Source organism: Agelaius phoeniceus, chromosome 15 (assembly GCF_051311805.1).
Source record: "Agelaius phoeniceus isolate bAgePho1 chromosome 15, bAgePho1.hap1, whole genome shotgun sequence".
NCBI classification, from domain to species: Eukaryota; Metazoa; Chordata; class Aves; order Passeriformes; family Icteridae; genus Agelaius; species Agelaius phoeniceus.
This window is the reverse complement of record NC_135279.1, coordinates 10,562,834-10,582,542: the sequence shown is the minus strand read 5'-3', so window position 1 is coordinate 10,582,542 and position 19,709 is coordinate 10,562,834. Positions and strand designations below refer to the sequence as shown.

General features: G+C 42.3%; 1 protein-coding gene across 13 annotated transcripts in view; it reads left to right on the top strand.

Moving 5' to 3' along the window:
• Window positions 1–19,709, top strand: part of RAPGEF6 (Rap guanine nucleotide exchange factor 6) — a 122,653-nt gene that overhangs the window by 41,008 nt on the left and 61,936 nt on the right. For all 13 annotated transcript variants that reach the window (XM_054642678.2, XM_054642680.2, XM_054642683.2 and 10 more), the window contains one exon: window positions 4,026–4,169. In XM_054642678.2, coding sequence (XP_054498653.1) covers window positions 4,026–4,169 — 144 coding nt within the window. The remainder of the gene's footprint in view (window positions 1–4,025; window positions 4,170–19,709) is intronic.

Genomic DNA, 19,709 nt, shown 5'->3' with positions numbered 1-19,709 from the left:
GGTGGGGCCCTGGCACGGGATGCCCAGAGAAGCTGTGGCTGTCCCATCCCTGGAAGTGTTCAAGACAAGCTTGGATAGGGCTTGGAGCAACCTAGGGGAAGACTAGACCAGCCTGGTCTGGCTGGTGACTCACTGCAAGTACATCTGTAAGTTTACATGAAAAATATTTCAAGGGCAAAGGAAATCTTAGTAGAAATACCTACTTTGGTCACATCATCATTGCAATAAAGAAATAAATAAAAAAAAAAAAAAGCTAGAAATAAAAGAGGAGCTTCTGTGCAGTGTGTGCTTCAAGAGAGAAACTGACCCTGTTGAAATATTTATGGAAGAAAGCAGTGTTGTGTGTGTAACTTGAGTAGGCACAAGTGTGATGGGTGTTTGCAGAGAGCACAGTATCACAGGAGCTGGGGAAGCCAGCACTGGCCATGTCAGCAGCCTCACACACTGTGGGTGTTCCTGGAGACAAAGGCACAGCCCAGACAGCTGTTTGCTCTGTTTGAAATCTCCTGAATTGTCTGTAATTGTGATTAAATGCCAGTGAGAGTATAGAGGCACTTGAAAGTATCTTACATCCCTCTCTGGAACTTCAGTATAATTTTCCAGTAGGAAAATCAGAGAATTAAAAGTGCAGAGTAGTTTCCTCATTATATTTATGGTCATATTTTACAGGTAAATGTAACTAAAGGTGCTATTGGCTGTATTTTCTAGGAAGCACTTCAAATAGTGTGAGAAAAAAGCATCAGTGTGGTGGCGTGCAGCTTGCTAATGATCTTCACTGACATAAGGTGTGCTTGAGTTTTAGTTCCCTGATTAACTCTTATTAATTTCTCTCAATTCTTTTATTTTCTATAGTTTTTAATTTGCAACATACTAATGAGGTTCAATATATAATGAATATTTATCTTCAAGCAAAATAATTAGTTAGCTGCTTTAATGGAGTTAAAGAACTCTATCGTTTCCTGCTGGTGACTGATTTTAATTTTTTTTTGTCTTCTCTCTTGTCACTTTAGAATGTAAATCAGTTTTGTAGTGGGAATCCTCTGGGAATGGACCCATTTTAAAGGCCATAAAATGTGGTCAGCTTAAGTTAATGAGGATAACAGATAGTGTGTGAATGGGCATTGTAACTCATATTTTTGGAGGCTGAGCAATCTATTGAATTAATAATAGCCCCATTTGTCATTTAGGAAGATGGCCCAGAATTGCAGCATATTTTGGTATATTGAAGTGTCATTACAGTTGTTCCTCGGTGCTTTCATTTTCTTCTTCAGATCTAAGTGTAAGATTTCAGAAGAGCAGTGTGATACTTGCAGGTGGAAAATATTTCATTGCTGCTTTGGACTGCAGAGTGAAACATGACAGTCCTGTGGTTTAGATTGGATATTAGGGAAATTTTCTTCATGGGAAGGGTCAAGGCCTGGCAGGGGCTGCCCAGGGCAGGGGTGGAGTCACCATCCCTGGAAGGGTTTAATGGATGTCCAGATGCAGCACTTGGGGACCTGGTTTAGTGGTGGGCCTGGCAGGGCTGGGGGCAGGGCTGGATGTGATGATCTCTGAGTCCTTTTCCAGCCTTAACAATTCTATGATACTGTGTTGAAAATGAAATAATGGGAAGCAGTCTGTGGGACAGTGATGGCAGCCTGGTTCTCCTGGCTCTGCAGTGCCAGGGAATCTGTCCTCCCTTTGCTCCCCTGCCAGGACCTGGCTCTGAGCACTCACAGAGAAGCTGAATTCCTCCACAGGGCTCTGATGAGGGTGACATCTCCCTGCCAACAGGAATTTTTAGTTTTAACCAGGTGAAAGCAGGGCTGAGTGAGGTGCCCGGGTATGCCTATCCTGTTGATGCACAAACATCAAAAGCAGTTGTTGTGAATCATAAGTGTTGACAACCTGGTGGTTGGCTGGACTCAAAATACTGCTTGTCCTGGTGGTGCTAAGCTGGAAGCTCTGGGGTGAGGAGATCTTTCCTGGTTTCTGATTTCCATGTTGTTTTTGTCAACAGCAGTTCACTAACCAAAGGAAGCAGGTGGTCTCATTTTCCGCCACTTGTTTTTTCTGACTTAGTGCTATCAAGTAATTTATTAATGCTTACACCTCAGTTTTCAGTTAGAATTGTGAAAGAAGAAATAATTTCTTCTGTCACTGAGTGTTTGTTTTAATTTAGTCTTAAAAATAGCTGTTCAGTTTGGGGTTTCTTGATAATAAGGGTTATCTGTATTGAAAGAGTCTTTGTCCACCCCAGCAGTTTCTCAGGTCCAGGTTAATCTGTTCTGTTGGAGAAGTTCACTGCTTATTTTGGTTTCTATGATCTAGTAAGACTGCAGGAAAAAAATGATAATGCATTTATTGAAGGAGCTCACATACAAAAATATAAAATTAAATCAGCACAATTCTGGTTATTTAATAAGTAACTCTGTACAAATCCAACATTCCTTATTTCTGGAGGACTTCTGTACAATTTGAGAGCAACGTTGTTTCTAGCTAGAAATCCATATTTATGCTACATGAAGAAAGGCTTCCATATCAATCATCAGTGTATTTTTTGATGATAATGGATGGCGTGTTTAAAAAGGTTTTTTTTGCTTCTTTCTGTGTTTCTCCTTGCATCCACTGTATTCTTTGCACTCTTAGACCACTGTGCTTACTGCAGTGCTGCAAATAGATATCTTTGGTTGTTGTCCTGTTCCTTTGCAAAGAGGTAGTAAAATTATAGTGAAAAGTGTGGTTATCCCTTTTTCAACTCAGCTTTTCTGATTTCTTTTTTTGACAGTATTATTGTGTGAGCATCACTCTTCTTTTCTAGCTTTTCTAACTGTTGTATCTTTAACCCATGTTATTAATGTATGATTTCTCTATGGAATCAGAAATAACCCACAAGACAAGCTCAGCTGTTTGCACCTTCCTTTGACCTCAGACAGACCATAAGTGTTTGAGAAAAGTGATGTGGAAGATAGATGTGATCTTGCTTTTATGATGGTGTACCTTGGTCACTTTCTTGTTTCTGTTTAACTCTTTCTGTGTTTCATTTCTTTGTATCTTTTGGATTTTAATTTTAAGGTAATTTACTTGAGTGTGTGAAGTGAGAGCTGTGTAAGACCATACAGAGGTTTTTCTCCTGTTCCAGTAGTATGTTTGGGATTTGGCAGTGAAATTTGGAGAAAAAAAATTAAAAATAAGGCATGGAAGACAGTAGAAACTTCTACATAGTAAATACATTGTAGAGAAGCTGCTTGCCTGCTGCAGCCTGTTTGCATGTCTGTCCTGCTTCCTGCTGGGAGATATTTTTCCAAAACATCAAAAGGAAATGGGAAAGGATGAGACTGCTTTTTATAGAAAACAAGTATTGTAGCTATTGAGATAAAAGGTTTCATGTTGGCTTTTACTAAACAGATAAATTTACCTAATTTTTAATGTTTAGTCAGAGATAATATTTAACATCAAGTTATTAAGTTCCAGCCATTTCTCCATAATCCAGTGAAAGTGATTAGGAGGCAGTATGACATAGGTGAAGTAGCTATTTATAAAAAGCTGGAATATTTGAAGTTGTTTAGCTATGAATGGTACTAGAAATAAATAATACTTTTAAAAATTATACTACTAAAAATAGGGTATAATGCAATATTTTTGCCAGATTATAAATGCACAAAAATTGGTAACTTCTGTGTTGAAGGTAAGCTTGAAATGAGCAGTGCCTGTAACTCCTTCAGGATACATGTGGGTGCAGAAGAAGAGTTTCTGCTGATGACTGACATTGTTTAGAGGATATGTGTGCCTTTTTTACTTTTTTTTTTTTTTTTTAAATACAGTTTCCCGGAAGGAAACTGTGGCCTCAGCTCATTGTAACAAGGCCCTTCTGAGATCTGCAGCCGTGTTTCTCTGAAACAACCACTGAAAATTTACCCTGAAAGGTTTAACTGCCCTGAACTTATGTTTGCTCCTTCCCCATGAGCTTCATACGGCTCCACCGGCTCTCGGTGCTATGGAAGAACTGGATGTTTAACCAGGAGCCTGAACATGTGTTTCAGGTGGAGAACTCCAAGGACAATGAGGAGAGCATCTTGCAGAGGGAGGTGCCGCTGCGGCAGTCCCGCCGCAGGTACCGGAGGATCAACCAGCGGGGCGAGCGCCAGACCATCACCGACAACGTGGACTCCAGCAGCTACCTGTCGGTGAGTCTGCCCTGCTGGCCCAGCCTGGGCTGTGTGCTGCCTGCAGGGCTGCCTGGAACTGTCTTTTGCTGACAAAACTGGTCAAATGAATAGTCAGTGCTTGCTGGTTTTGAGAACACTTCTTTAGTGTTGAGGGGCAGTGAAGTGGTTTGGGCTGCAACACCATAGGTGGAAGTGAAGGTAGTAATTGGAAAAGATGGTTTTTTTTGGTTTGAGATCTTCAGCTGAGCACTATAAATAAATCTTAACAGGCTCACTGGACAGAGAAAAGGTTTTTCTTCATTTTTTATTGGTTTTACCTGATGTTCTTTTGGTAAGATGTAGGAATTGGCAGGTTTCTTTTTTTTCCTCAATATATTTGAACTGTGGCTTAGAGCTGAGTTAATTGCAAATGCAGATCAATGCAGCATTAACGCTCTTGTACTTGGTTGTGTTTACTTGCTTAAAAATAGTGCAGTGGTATTTCAAACATCAAAAAGAGTAACAACTGATCTAGTCTTAAAGAGCAGCAGAGACTATAAACTCTGCACTGTGTGGTTTCAGGGCCACAAAGTGTATGTGAAGGGTTTTCTTCACCATTATTTTTCAAACTTCCTGCTTGGTAACATGATATATGTCATCTAGACAAATAATTTCATTGAAAATAATTGTTCTGAATAATTTGATCTTCTTTGAAAATTAAAGTTTAAAACCAGTAATAACGTTGAAGTACAAGCCTGGAATAGTATTCATGTTCAGAAGAGAAAAAAAAAAACTTCTCTCCATTTTCCCCATCTTCCTTTTCATCTCTCCAAAAGAGGTAGACTCTCATTTGGTACGCTTCAAAATATCTGATGTGTGCAGTCAGATATGAGCTTATAACTTACATGGACTGATGTTTTTCTGAATGTTGGTAGCAGTTGGGTTGCAGGTGGTGATTTTAGGCCTTGCAGAGCATTACTGTGTCTGTGACAGGAAGACAATATGCTGATTGAAGTTTAACATCCTCTGCCATCTCATCTCTAGAACTGTCACATATGTTGAATTTTATCATTAGTAAGACATTAAATTTGTTATTGAAGAAATGAGATGTTGGACCCTCACACTCTGGGAGAGCGTGCATAAAGCTTTATTAGGAATTAAATTCCAATCTGTGTAGGACAGAACCTATCTCTGTCTCTTTGGTTTGTGTGACAGCGAATAAGCACACAGCTAATAATTCTCAGGTTTCATTGCTAAGAGTAGGAGAATCCCAGGAGCAGCTGATGCTGGTGCTACCTCTGCAGCTTGCCTGGAGGGATGCGTGACAAGGGACTTGGCATCTTTGTTCTGAGAAAGACCAAGTTTCACGGCTTCCTGAATGATTTCAGAGGCTGTCAGTTACTGCTGCAAGTCAGTGTGGTACACTCACAGGACTGTGGTTAGTCAACAGATCACGTCCTCATTCAGATTTTTCTTCAAGTTGGTTTATTTTTCTTTGTGTTGATGTATTTCATTGTTACAAACAATACAGAGCACCTGTAGTTGCTTGTTGCAAACCTGGTGGCTTCCTCAGATTTGGTGGGGAGGGGGGGGGAACTAAATAGATATATATTTATACACATACATACACACATGTGTATATATATGTATGTATGAGGTGTTTGATAGAAAATGGTATAAACTTCTTAAATCAGCAGCACATTCCCAAATCTGCTTTTATGTCTCCTAATTCCAAATATATAAGAAGAGTCCTGTAACACTGTTTTCCTGAATGAGTGCTAAGTGGCAAGGAATAAACAACCACCTCTCTGCTACCAAATCTCCAAGATTTTGGCTTTTCAGTAGTCTGAATTGAATACTAATCCTTGCTTTGCAGACTGTAAGCTTCTAATTGGAAAGAGTCATACTGGAGTACTCAAGGTAGAAAAAATAATTTGTAACTCAATAGACGACTAAGGAATCAAAACACAGTACCAAACTGTCTGTGTGACAAGTAAGGAAAAGTTTGGTGCCTATATTTTTCCATATTCATTATAAACTAGTAAAGTAATACATTTATTTTAGGCATGGTTAGTTCCATGCCTATATGAATATGCTCATACATTGGTTCCCAGTGATCTTGAAAAACAGATTTTATTGTGTAACCCTTTATGTAGCCCATGAGAGAGGGGTACGATCATAGAATGGTTTGAGTTGGATGGGACCTTAAAGATCATTTAGTTCCTGCCCTTTTCTGTAGGCAGGGGATCAGGATAAGGAGGAGGGCAAGTCAAACTTGCATTTTACAGGAACTTGCAATAAGGTTTCTGCCAGAGAGGGAAAAGTGTTTACAAACTCTCCAGCAGATTTCCTGTCTGGCATAATGCTAATGAATGAGCACAGAGTTGTATTTCACTCTCCAGCCTGTTGCTGAGTGCTCTCTGACAGATGCTGAATGCAGCCTCATGGAGCTTTTGTGAGGCCTGTGTGCTTGGGGAGGGCTTGGAGCTTTCCAGCCTCCACGTGGACTCTAGTCCATCTCCTGTGGTTGATGTTGGAATATTCAGTATGACACCATTTAAGTTTTTACATGCCTAATCCCTCACGTGCAAGTATTTTTCTGCTTTCTAAAGAAAACTCAGATCCTTTACAATACTGAAATTCAATATTGTTTTAACCCAGCTAGAAATGTTTCCTTAAATATAAGGTTTCTTGGGTTTGCTTTTAAGGGGAATTATCTATGCAATCTCCATTAACTCCTTAGAATGTAAATCTCTGCACATTAAATATACTGTGATTATATTTATGATTAAGGTTAATCTGTGTTTTGTAAAACATTACCTATAGGGTTGTGACATGAGCTGACATCTACTTCTCACAAGGACTACTTCTTGTTAGTGCTGGAACTTGTTTTGTAGCAATACCTGATTTGACACAAACCCAAGATTTATATGCAGATACTTTAAATAATATTTTAAATGATTGTTACTATCCTTGAAGCTCTTCTTTTCTCTTATGCCTCTTAATTAAGTAAAAGAGTTCTAGTTCTTGATTTAACTGGGTATCTTCAGGATAGTTGACATTGAAATTATTGTTGGTATCTTAAATTTCTTCCCTGCCTCCCTGCCTTCCCTCAAATGAGCTAATGTTAAGAGTGGACCATCTGGTTGGTTTCTTTGGAGAAGGTGTTACCATTTAGATTCTTTTGCTACGTTTTTGTGGTTTATAGAACAGTGTTACTTCACAAGAGCACTGGTTGTCTGCAGAATTAGCTATTTGTAGTTGTTTGTTGTTGTTGTTGGTTTTTTTTCCTTCCAGGCAAGCACAGTGAACACATGCTGTCAGTGTTCTTTCTTTTCCCTCAGAGTGAACAGCTTTCTGTCTCTGTCTTCCAAGTGCCCAGTGTGTGACTTTGCTCTTGCAGCCCCTGTGCAGGGGATGCCACCGCCGCTGCTCTGGGGGTTGGTGAGCAGGCTGGGCTCTCCTCCAGGTCCAGAGTGCACCCAAACTGTGTTGAGGTTCTGCTGGCACTGGGGATTTTCCCTTCTACAGCACAGCAGGATCTCAAGGACAGTTGTGTATTTGGCAAACACTTAGCAGTGTTTTTTCAGGGTACACCTTAGCCCTGCTGCCTGTGAAGGGCTGGAGGACGTGGCTGTGTCACCGTGGGTCACGTGTGAGGCCACGGCCACCGTGGCAGCCTGAGAATGTGTGCCTGTCTATGTCTGCCTGGGGCAGGTCTGAGCATCCCATAATTACATCACATCTCTTCATCCCTGGGCATTTCTGGCCTTTTCCATTTTTGTCACATACTAATTCTGCATCTTGCACATCACCCCCACAGTTACGTCCTGACTGTGGGGGAGAAAGTTGGGGCACATTTGGCAAAAGCTCTTGCTCAGAATGAATGGATTAGGAAGAAATGTGCCATTGGTGTTAATTATGGCAGCTCTTGCTTCAGATCTGATTTGTTAGCATGATTGCATGTCTTGGTGGTGATAAGCATCCAGCCAGGAGCCGGGGTCATTGCAGCAGGGCAGCGTCACAATGGAGACGAGTGAGTCATTTCTATTCTTAGTCTGCTTCTCAACCCAATCAATAATGCAACCATGTTTTATGGTTACAAAAGAGGAAAGTAATAATGCAGCCATGTTTTTTACTTACAAATTATTTACTTACAATTATGATCATCTCTGTTAAACCATGTCCCAAACTTCTGTGCTCATGCAGTAGGAGCTTGCAAAACTGCAGCCAGAATAACAGCAAGTGACTTTTTAATGATAATGGTTTAAAAAATAATAATTATAGTTCTGGTGCTTTATAAAAATTAAATTGCTGTTTTGATCTTGGATCAAGTAATAGGAGAGTAAACAGTTCAGTTATTTATCTTCACAGTTAGAAAATAAATCCTAAGATAGTAAGTTTTGCATTTATATTTCTTGCAGTGTTCAATTCCAAACAGGGTTTAACAATTCAGTACAAATTTTCATGTGACTCAAACCAGTAAAGTCAAATCTTTTTTTCATTTCAGTAAAATTTTTCTAATTCATGTTTATGGTCAGTAATTTGAGGCTGTGGACTCCCCATCCCTGAAAGTGTTCAAGACCAGGTTGGATGGGGCTTGGAGCAGCCTGGTCTAGTGAAAAGTGTCCCTGCCTTGGAGGGTTGGAACAAGATGATCCTTAAAATCCCTTCTAACCCAAACCATCCTGTGATTCTATGCATTTATTACCCACATACATTTTTTACAAGTGTCTGTGATATTTTTTTCAAATGAAGAATATTTGTAGCTCTAAAAATAGTGCATATATGAGCCAATGCCTATTTCTGTGGAGTTGTGACAACATACTGAATTTTTTCAGCTATTAAATTTATTGTAGAGGAGAATAAAGAAATTAGTATCAAACTTTAGTAGTAATCCACTTCCTCAGAGATGCGATTTTTTAAAACTACTGTAAGAGGATGATGAGGTTTAAAAGATTTATTATAATACTGCATTTTATGGACAGTATCTTAATATTTGCATTAAGTAAAATTTGTCCTGGAGCCTTGTAGAAGCATTTATCTTCAGAGAAGTCTGTCGCTGCAGACTGCTTGAGTGGCAAGTTTCTTGTTCTTTGATCATTACTTAATGTAATCCTGTCAGAGGCTGGAGGTAGAATGGGGGATCTCATAATTGGAGGGAATTAAGTCACATTTCAATATACTGGATCAAACCCATTAGGTGCTTTAGCATCACCAATCCTTTTCTTTTTAAATGCTATAAAACACTGTGGATCTTTTATAATCTACTTCTAACTATCAGGTAAATTTGCTGATATGGTACCTTTTATTGATATAAACCAAGTAAGACTGACTTAGAGCATGTCTCCAGCTGCCTGTTGCTAAACCTGGACACAGTATCACTGGCTTCTGTTATGATTTGGAATACCAGTTAATTGTGATGAGGCTGTGGCTGATCTTGTGAGTGGCTGAAATGAGCTGGAGGAAGGGTCTCTTTGCAGCTCATTGCTTTTTATTGTGTTTGTGCCAACACTTCCTCTTTTTGACACTTTTAAAAAATACTTGACAGAATTTTAACTTCATTAACTAATGACAGGCTGAGAGAGTTGGGGCTATTCAGCCTGCAGAAGAGAAGGCTCTGGGGAGACCATAGAGCACCTTCCACTGCCTAAAGGGGCTCCAAGAGGGCTGGAGAGGAACTTTGGACAGTGATAGGACATGGGATAGTACAAGGGAGGATGGCTTCAGGCTGATGGAAGGAGTTGGTTTAGATTGGTAATAGGAAGAAATTCTTTACTATGAGGTTGGTGAGGCCCTGGCACCAGTTGCCCATAGAAGTTGTGTCTGCCCCATCCTTGGAAGTGTTCAAGGCCTTCTTTGATGGAGCTTGGGGCAACCTGGGATAATGGAAGGTATCCCTGCCCATGGTAGGGGCTTGGGACTGGTTATTTTCTAAGGTCCCTTCCAACCCAACCCATTCTGTGATTCTATGAATCAAGAGAAAAATCACGTCTTGCTGGAATCCATGGGTCTTGCAGTGCACTTAAAGGATACAGAAATTAACGTTGCTGTTATCTCTCTGTCGTTCTCAGCACCTCTCTAGAGGTGTTGTGTGATATAAAGAGATAATGCAGGTCGCTTCTTCCTGATGCTGTTTTTTCTCTGGTTTCCATCTTTAATTTTGCATGGCCCAGATGGGATCCCAGCTCTCAGGTGCTCAGGAGCAGGCATGTGCTCAGGTTCCAGAGCATGTGCCAGAGCCTTTGTCAGCCAGGCACCCCTGGACAGGACCCTGGAAAAGTCTACGTATGCTGTCCCTGTTTGCAGCTCTTCTAAACTCCTGCAGTTGTGTGTTTCTTACCTCTGTAATCAAAAGAAGCATCTGCAGCATGTTCACTTCCTGTGTGGGGGCCCCTGTGGGTTTGGTTTGTTTTGGGCTGCACACAAAGGATGTGTGGGTGTGGAGCCAGCACTGTCTGGTGGAGGAGATGTACATGGATGGAGCCCCCGCTTTCTGCAAAGGAAAATTACTGTCAGGCTGGCTTGGGGTGGGGGAGGAGGCTGTGAATCAGGTAGTGGTTAAGCAGCTCTGTGAATGAATGGTGTAGAGGTGTCTGCTTCCCAGGGCAGACATCTGGGGAAGGGTCTGCAGTGTGAGCCTTGATGAGGAGTGGCTGAGGGAGGTGACAGGGCTCAGCCTGGAGCAAAGGAGGCTCAGAAAGGACCTTAGTACCCTCTACAGAAAGAGGATAATAGGAAGAAAGGACCTTACTACCCTCTACAACTAACTCCCTGACAGGAGGCTGGAACCATGTGAGAGTTGATCTGTTCTCCCAGGTAACAAGTGATGGGATGAGTGACAGCAGCATCAGGTTGAACCAGGGAATGTTTAGGTTGGATATTAGGAAAAATTTCTTCATAGAAAGGGTTGTAAAGCATTGAAACAGGCTGCCCAGGGTGGTGATGGAAATACCATCTCTGGAAGTGTTAAAAAAATCTGTGGGTATGGCAGTGAGGGCATGGTTTAGTGGTGAACATGCTGGTGGTGCTGGATTGATGGTTGAACTTGCTGACCTCTGGGGTCTTCTCCAGCCTTAATGATACTGTGATTGTATGATTTTACTGCTTCACTGGTGGAGCTGGAAACAGCCTCTGGCAGGGTCCCACTGGCTTGCAGCATGGGAACCTGTGCTCGGCATCTGGAACTCGCCCTGGTCTGCCGAGGTGTCCTCGGGCACTTCCCTCTGCTTTTGTAAGCAAGGGGAAAATTGCCAAATGCATGTTCTCTCATACTTCATTTTACATATTGATTTTGTCTGCTCATTTTGTCAGCAGTGTTACTTTCAAGGGCTCCTTGAAAGTCTGCCGCTGGTTATGGTGGTCATTAGCAAAACACCAATCCTCAAAGTGTGCTGTGCATTAAAAAATCTTCCTAGGAATTTCCATAGACCACTGGTGTTTCCCAATCCAATTAATGAGCACTTGCAGTTTCAAGTTAGTAATGACTTGAATAGGCTGTGGAGAAAGTACGAAAATACTTATTGAAAATACTGCCCTTTGGTTAAAATCTGTGTTTTTTCTCCTTAAGTTTTTTTTTTTTTTAACTAACAATGTAATGCAACATGTCATCCCCAATTTATCCATAATGAAAGTGATTGTTTTTCAGATCTTATATTCAGGAGTTTCTGTAAAGATTTTATGGACTGGACAAGCAGGTTATATATAAACTGATTTACAGGAATCACCTCAGTTTGGAGGTGACTTTGGAGGTGACATGTGCAGCTGTGTAACAGCAGTTAAGAGTGATGCACAAATGAAACTACATCAGACTGAAACTTGGGAGGGTTTATTTTAGGCAAGCACCTGTATTTACTGAAATCTGGCTGCTGGCAGTAGTTTATAGCCCTTCTCATAGCCCTGGGGAGAGCCTGTGGTGGGGGGTGATGCCACAGTGTTGGGATGTGGCATCTTCCTGCTGCTAGGGAGAGCTATACTCTGAGGTTGGTGATAGAACCCATCTGCTCTGCTCTTCAAGGCCAGGTTGAACAAGGCTTGGGGAACAGCCTGGTCTAGTGGAAAGTGTCTGTGCCCATGGCAGAAGGCTTGGAACAAGATGAGCTCTAATGCCCCTCACAACCTGTTCTATGATTCTTGCCTCAAAGACCTATTTTTGAACCTTTCTCTGTCTTGAGTAAGTTTAGCAGTCAGCTGCACATCTGCTCCCTCCCCTGGTGATGGGTTGATGATGGGCCCCCTGAACCCACAGTAGGTTTGTGTCTCTGCCCCCTTGCTCAGCAGAGCAGCAGAACTGCACTTGTTTGTGATAATTCAAGAAAAACTTATATTTTATATATACCTTATATAAAAATATCACTTATATAGGGATATTTTTACACTAATTTCCTACTTGCAGTCCAAACACATCAGTCTTTTAACCTAGTGATCACTTTCACCAGGAAGCCTGGAATTGTTTGGAAAAGCAGATCCAGAGCATAGCCTGTTCTTTGTGGGGAAACCATCCTGCTCTGTTGATTGGGATCAATCTGGAGAGTTGCTCAAGCCTTGACCTCTGCTGGTGCTGACAGTATTGTGGGAGGGATGTACTTCTGTGGCAGAAAAACCTTTCAAAACTTGTAAATATTTTGCAAATTGCTACCACAAGAAGTAAAAATTAAGTCACTGAAAAAGTCAGTCACAGTGCTGGTTTGAAAGCAAACCAGTGGGAGATCCCAAGTCAGAACTACAATTTAATAGGAAAATTAAAATAAAATGGAGTAATAGAAAAACACTGACAGAGAATACAACCTGACACCCTGTGGGTCAGAGTGTTGGTAGCAGTCCCATTAAATGGTGGCTGCACCCCTCCTGCAGTGACAGGTGTGGCTCTGTTGGAGCAGTGATCCTGTAGCAGGGTGGAGTTTTCCTCTGAAGGTCCAGGGGTGGAGTAGATGGGTCTGGTCTTCCTCTGGGAATGCAGTGGGAGAAGGCTGACTGTGGTGTTCCAAATCTCAGATTATATCCAGGTAGGAATTCTTGGCTCCTCCCCCTGGGGGGAGCATCACCCAATGGGATGATGTAATTTTATCAGCTGTGCAGGGACACTCAATGGCCCATGAACAGAAGATACCTCCCCACAATGAGGATGGGTCATGGAAGAGATAAAAAACACTCACCCACCTGGTTTCCACAGATGGTAATAGAATAATTTTGGTTACATCTTGCATTGCAACCTAAGACAGCTCTCCACACAATAACCAGTAATTTGTTTCTTTCTTCTTTTACCACATAGATAGATTTACACCATTGTAGAAATTAACTCACTTCCTTGGAAAATGCCTGAGAAAATATTTTATGTAGCATGTTCAGGGAGTTAATCTCTGTTTTGATGGACCCTAAGGGTTTGGGTGGCAGTCCCAAACTCATTAATTCTTTATAAGCAAGCTCTTATGCAAACTCGATGGAGAATGATGTGTGAGGGTTTTGCCCACTGCTCATAACTGTGTGTGTCACTTGGGGGTTGGTGGTAAAAGATGCTCTGCACCACAGAGATGTTTTGTTTCTTTTGGAGGTTTAAAAATCTTTTGTGTATGAGTTGCAGTTCCTTTTCTGATCCTTGTTTTTAACATTGTTTCAATCTCTTAAAATGACATATTGGGTGGCTTCTTGTAGGGAAATCTGACAGGGTAGTAGCCAGCAAGCTGGTCTCCCTGTGTGCAGGGAGATGGTAGCATCCATGGATCTGTTTTTCATTCCATGTCTTCCATCTGGGCTGCTTCTGTCCAATATGCTCCACTCAAATGTAACAGCCTGGTTGTAGTCTCACTTGTAGCCAAGTCAGCCTTTCACTTAGGTTTAGGTTCCTCCTGCCTTAGAGAAAAGTAGTCCTGTGAAGGGTTATTTTGTATGTTAGCCTTGTAAATTTGTAAGTTGGAGTTGTTTGGTTGAATGTCACATAGCACTGAAGGATTTCTTTAAAGGGCTGTGATGGTGTTGTTTTCAACTTTGTGTTCAAGGTAAAATGGATTTCTGATTTAGAATATGGAAATTCACATCAACTCAGTCATGTTCTTCATAAGCCTCATGGACGAGTTTAGAGATAGAGAATATCCTGAGCAGTTTTCAACTATCAGGAAATGTCAGTGCATAATTATAAGCATTTGGATGCTCTGTTATCCTTGGAGAAACTTGGCATGAAGACCACTGCTTGTAGGAGAGAATAGCTACATAAGTATCTTTGGTTTTGGCACAGAACTGATTACTATCTAATGACATTTACCAGCATTTGTAGTTTTATATTTGATCTGTGGCATCTCTCTTAATAATGATACGTCTGACAGATAAAATACGAGACTCTATGGGACTACCACTGTATCTTGTCATTGTTCCTTACTCTGTTCTTGCAAGTCAGGTTTGGTTTTGTCACTGAATATGAATGAGTTTTGTTCTTACATGATGAAGTTTCTAGTTAAAGGTAAAATAGCCACAATACTTCTATTGTCTTTATGATTTTGATTTTGTTTCTTTTAAAGTTTGGTTAGCAGTTGTGGTTTGTCAACTTGGGAGTGCAGGTATGGCATCTGGCTTACCCCTTGCTTTATCTGTCAGATCAATTTCTCAGATTGAGTGAGAAGAGCTGGGGTTTTCCTGCTCTGCCCTCAGTAGAGGGAAGACCCCAAATGACGCTGGGGAAAACTTTCTCTGAGCATACTCAGCTTTGCATTTTAAAAGGTGATAAAGGCTGGATTTTACTAGAAAATAAGAAAGTTTAGAAGTTGCTGTACTGTGGTGCTCCATCTGATGACAGAAGCTCTGAGAGCTGCTGTAGGGTCTGTGCTGTGCTTCCCCAGCATGGCTGGTCTGGGCATCCAGATCTCAGGATGTGCAGACCCTGAGTGCCTGGTACCCTGCCCATTATTCCCTTTTCACTCTGTTACAGAGCTCAGACAGTGCTGAGCCTGGTCCCAGCCTGGGTCCAGGGCTGGCTGAGCTGTTTGCATGAAGCTGTGCCTGAGCACAGGCAGGTCTGTCAGGGTGGGACTCCCTCACTCTTCAAACTGGATGTGCTGAGCACTGATAAATGAGAGTGGACTGTGCAAAGTTACCCTTGCTTAGGAGAGAAATTTTGGTAGGAGGAGTCAAATCCCTCCCCTCTTGCCACTTGCAGGTTTCCAGTTTAGTGTTAAGCCTCAAGCAAAAAGACAAAAGAAATACTGAAAGTGGCATTTTCATGATTTTTTTAACCTCATCTGTGGACTTAATGCATTATTCTCAAGGTCATTTAATCAGAAGCCTTTTTCTTGTGAAAGGTGTGGTAGTACTTTGTATTTTAAATAGGCTTAATCTACTTGGTTTAACCTGAGATACTGTTTTGAATAAGCGAGGGAAGAAAAAGTGGTATTTTGAATGGGTTTTTGTATCAACTCTTGCAGAATGAGAAAAATATATATGCACCTTTATGAGCTTTACAAATGGGATACTCCACCTGGCTTCCCATGTCACTGTCAGCTGAGGAAATCACAGCCAGGTCCATGTTAGGTTTGGGAGGTGTTGTCTCCCAAGAATCTAGATTTGAGACTAGATTTGAGGTTATGTTTAGTGAGCAAAATCCTAAATGTGTTGGGAAATTTTGCTGTGGGATGTTAGCTGTTTTGTCCTTTCTATGTCTCTGAGGGGATTCAGTCCCCCAGCCTGACCTTTTTGGGGTTGGTACCCACACCTTTTCACCACCAGGGATTTTTGGGTTGCACACCTTCCCAGACTTCCCCACCCCTTGCCAAAATGAGATGTCAGGCAGGAAGGGAGGAGTGTGGTATGAATCATCTCAGTTCAAACCGTTGAAAGGAACTTTATTTGTGTGAGTCCATAGCAAAGGGGGCTTCCCCCTTCCCCAGCAGCGCCGTCAGCCCTGCTTGTGATGCGGATCATGCTCTGCCCGGCTCTGCAGAGTGTGCGAGCGAGACAGAGCTGCAGGAGAGAGCTGTAATTTATAAACCTATTATAAACCATATAAATCGGAATCATTTTAAATAGAAGATGACCTTTCCCTGCTTAACACGGCAGCTGAAAAAAAAAAAAAAGAGTCGGGGTAGTGTGAAAGCAGTGGAGAAATTCAATCCATGGTGCCTTTTTATTGTTCCTCCTGTGTTGCTGGTGCTATATTTAGAAGCTTACATCACTTAAGGAATGATGACAGCCTCTGCCCTCCCCCTCCCGCTCTCCCCCTGCTCTCCCTCGCTCCTTCCCTTAGGATGGATCATGTTTTCATACTACTTATGAGCCCTACAGATCTTGGGGTAGGATTTTTCTACAGCCTTTCAGCGAGTGCTGCTGTGGAAAGCGACATGTGTAAGGATGTGATGGCACCACGGAATGTCGCCCTGAAGGGGAGCAGGAGCTTGTGGTGCTGCTTTCCCTGCCTCCCCTTCCTAAAGAGCCAGGAACAGGGTGGAGGTTGTATGTTTTTTCCTTTTTTCCTGAGAAGCCCTAGTGAGGGGCTGACCATGCCACGACAATACAATGGGTTGTTTTTGGTGTTCAGAGGTGGGGAGAACCTCTGAGCAGCATGGCAGTGGCACTGAATCCAGTGAGCTGTGCCAGCATGGCAGGGTCTGCAGCAGGCTCTGCCTTCTGCACCCTCGCTCCCCATTGCCTGTCTGTCCAGAAAGATGTAAAGTACTCAAATCTATGGAAATAACCTCTTGATGCAGGTGCCCTTAATGCTAAAATATTTCTGCATAATGCTGCTATGTTTGGCAATTTCCACTCAGAAAACGCTATTAAAATGAATGATTTTAGCCTGAAACCTCTTTGCCTGAGTGTGTGCAGTGACAGATCGCCTTCTGAGCAGCGGTTGCCTTCCCCAGCCCCCACCATGGGCTTGGAGTCAGGGTGAGACCAGAGCTGCTGCTCTGGAGATGGGGGGGCCAGTGAAGGTGCCTGCTCATGTCTGAGACTGCAGGGAGCTGTGTGCCAGGGACACTGTGCCAGCGGCCGCCTGCCTCTGAGGACAAAAGGACAGAAGTCCTGAAGCCCAGCTCGGAGCCCCAGGCCCCTCGGCCGGCAGCTCCTGCCTCCTCAGCCAGGGCCGTGATGGCTTTGAGACCGTCCCGTCCTCCCCGCTGGAATTGCACAATGGGCTTTTCTTCCTCTGATTGATCAGGAAAAAGTCCTGCTGCTTGTGGGGGTACCTCTGCCAGCAGCTGCTGGGGCTTCCCGCCTGTGCAGGGCTTGCGTTTGTGGTGTCCTCAAATAAGGGAAGACTCTAATCCTGCCTAACTGAATGTGCATTTAAATTATGAAAGGCTTTACTAGCCTTTTAAAAACATCTCATTTTTCAGTGACTTACGCTTGTTAGACAATTAGAACGTGAAGATTTGGTTAACAGTCTGGAGGATTCAGGTAGCATTATGGGAGGATAAAGAGAATGATGCAGAGAAATCTATGGAGTGGTATTTCAGCATGGAAATAAATCAGTGTTAAGGAACAAAGACTCCCTTTACTACAGAGATTGTATACTGTTTTTTCCTTAAGATCTTCTTAAAACTTGGATTCTGGCTTAAAATGTAACTGGTGATTTTCTGTTTGTGATTCTGCTCAATGCTGCAGCTCTTCTCAAGTATTTCAGTTGCGTTCACTACCAAGCCTTTGTATCAGATTTTTTTTTTTCATCTTGGAGTTGCTCTAGTTTTGAGATTTGTCACTAAAACAGACGATTTATAAAAAACTTACATCCCCGTGCTGCAGGGAGCTGGAGCTGCAGAGAGAGAGAGGCATGCGTTAAAATAAATAAATAAATCAATGAAAGCAGAAGGGAGTGGGGGGATGCCCCAAAAGCTGGGGTGTGGAAGTAGGTCAGGTTTTCCCCCCACGCGGGGCTGGGTGGGCAGGGCTGCGCAGCGTGGGCTGCAGCCCCCCGGGACCCCCGCTGCCGCCGCGCTCATTGGCGGCGCGGCCACAGGGATGATGTCATCTGCACTTAAAGGCAAAACCAGGAGGAAATAGAATTTCGTTCCCATTATTGAGCTGGTGTTTACAGTAGTTGTAAAATATGGCATCTGCGCCAAAATCTGCGCTGGATCGGGTTTGCAGCACAATGCAGCAGCAGGATGGATCTGGGAGGTGGAGATCTGCCCGGAGAGCTATCAGGGGCAGGCAGGCAGGGAGAGGGTTCTTTCAGCTGCATGGGTTCTTTTCTCCTTGATATAAATTGTGATTATGCTAGCCATAATGCAGGTAACACCACATGGAAGTGTTTGGGTGTTTATTGCTGCTGGGGATTTATCATTGTAGCATTACAGACATTTAAGATGCTTCTAAATACAATTTTATGAATTATTAGAAAAGAGGCAGTACAGTCATGTGTAAGATGAAGCTCACATATCCAGTCTATTGTTTAGTATTGAAAAAGCACTAAAAGAAACAGCTATTTGTGTAGCTGTGTAGTGCTTTGTAAAAATCTAAAGTAGTTAGAATGCTTTCAGCTTCTAGAAATCAAATAGACTTCGTGTTTGCAAATTTTGCAAGTGCAGGATTGAAGTTCAGATTGTCCTTTATGTTTAAATGCAAATTAAACCCAGTTATATTTATGGACCCTGGTTGCATTTATTATTTTTGTTGTTTGATAAGAGGTTGATTAATTCAGACATTGATGCCAATTTTTCCTTTTAGGATAGTTTTGGAAGGCACCAGGGGAAGGTCTTTATTGGTTAAGGTGCAACTCCTATCCTAAGTGTTGGACTTGGTGATCCTTGTATGTCTCTTTCAGCTCCAGATATTCTATGTTTCTGTGATAATTTGGGATATATGCTGGGAAGAATTCAGCTCCTGGATGACTGCTTAGGAGCTATTGGTGTGAGATGGAGAGTGGTGCCCTGTTGGTACAACTTGGCTTCAAAGATTTGAGAATCTCCTTCTGTGTGTCCCTTGGCACAGTAGATGAAAAAGAGCTTTCTGGGGATTGCTCAAACTGCCTGATTCAAAACAGACAAGACAAAAAAGGTGTTTTTGGCCCTTACTACCAGCAGGCCCCCCTTGGCAGCTCCATTTGTGCACAGGAGGTACAGCCATCATGGGCTAGTTTTGATTTGGAGAATTACCCTCAAGTCTGATGTGGTGACAAAAATTCTTTACAAAAAGAGGAAAGCAGTAACAGTGAGTACCCCTTCTTGCAGATGAAGAAAATCATCCAGAGACCAAAACAATGGCTTTAACAGAACCAGCACCCTCTGTCCCCTCGCCTGTCTCCTCCCTCCTTCCCTCCCATGCGCAGTAGCAGAAGTCATTTGCCTTCTAGGAACCGAAAGCATCACAGCAGACCTGGCTCAAAGGTGTGGGATCTCTGAGATCCCTCCTTGGAGCATCTCTCCAGCATACTGGAGAGATGGGCTGCTATCCAAGACTTTAAGCTCCTTTCAAATAGATCAGTTGTTAGTTGCAAAAAGAGATTCTAGAACTAAATTGACGACTGCAGAATTAAGGCAAATTGGGTTGGAAACAGAACTGGTCTTGATTGAGCAGGGAAAAAAAACCCACCCTCCAAAACTTTTTAAAAAAAGTGTTCCAAAACCATGAATACTATGAGAATTATAAATCTCACTT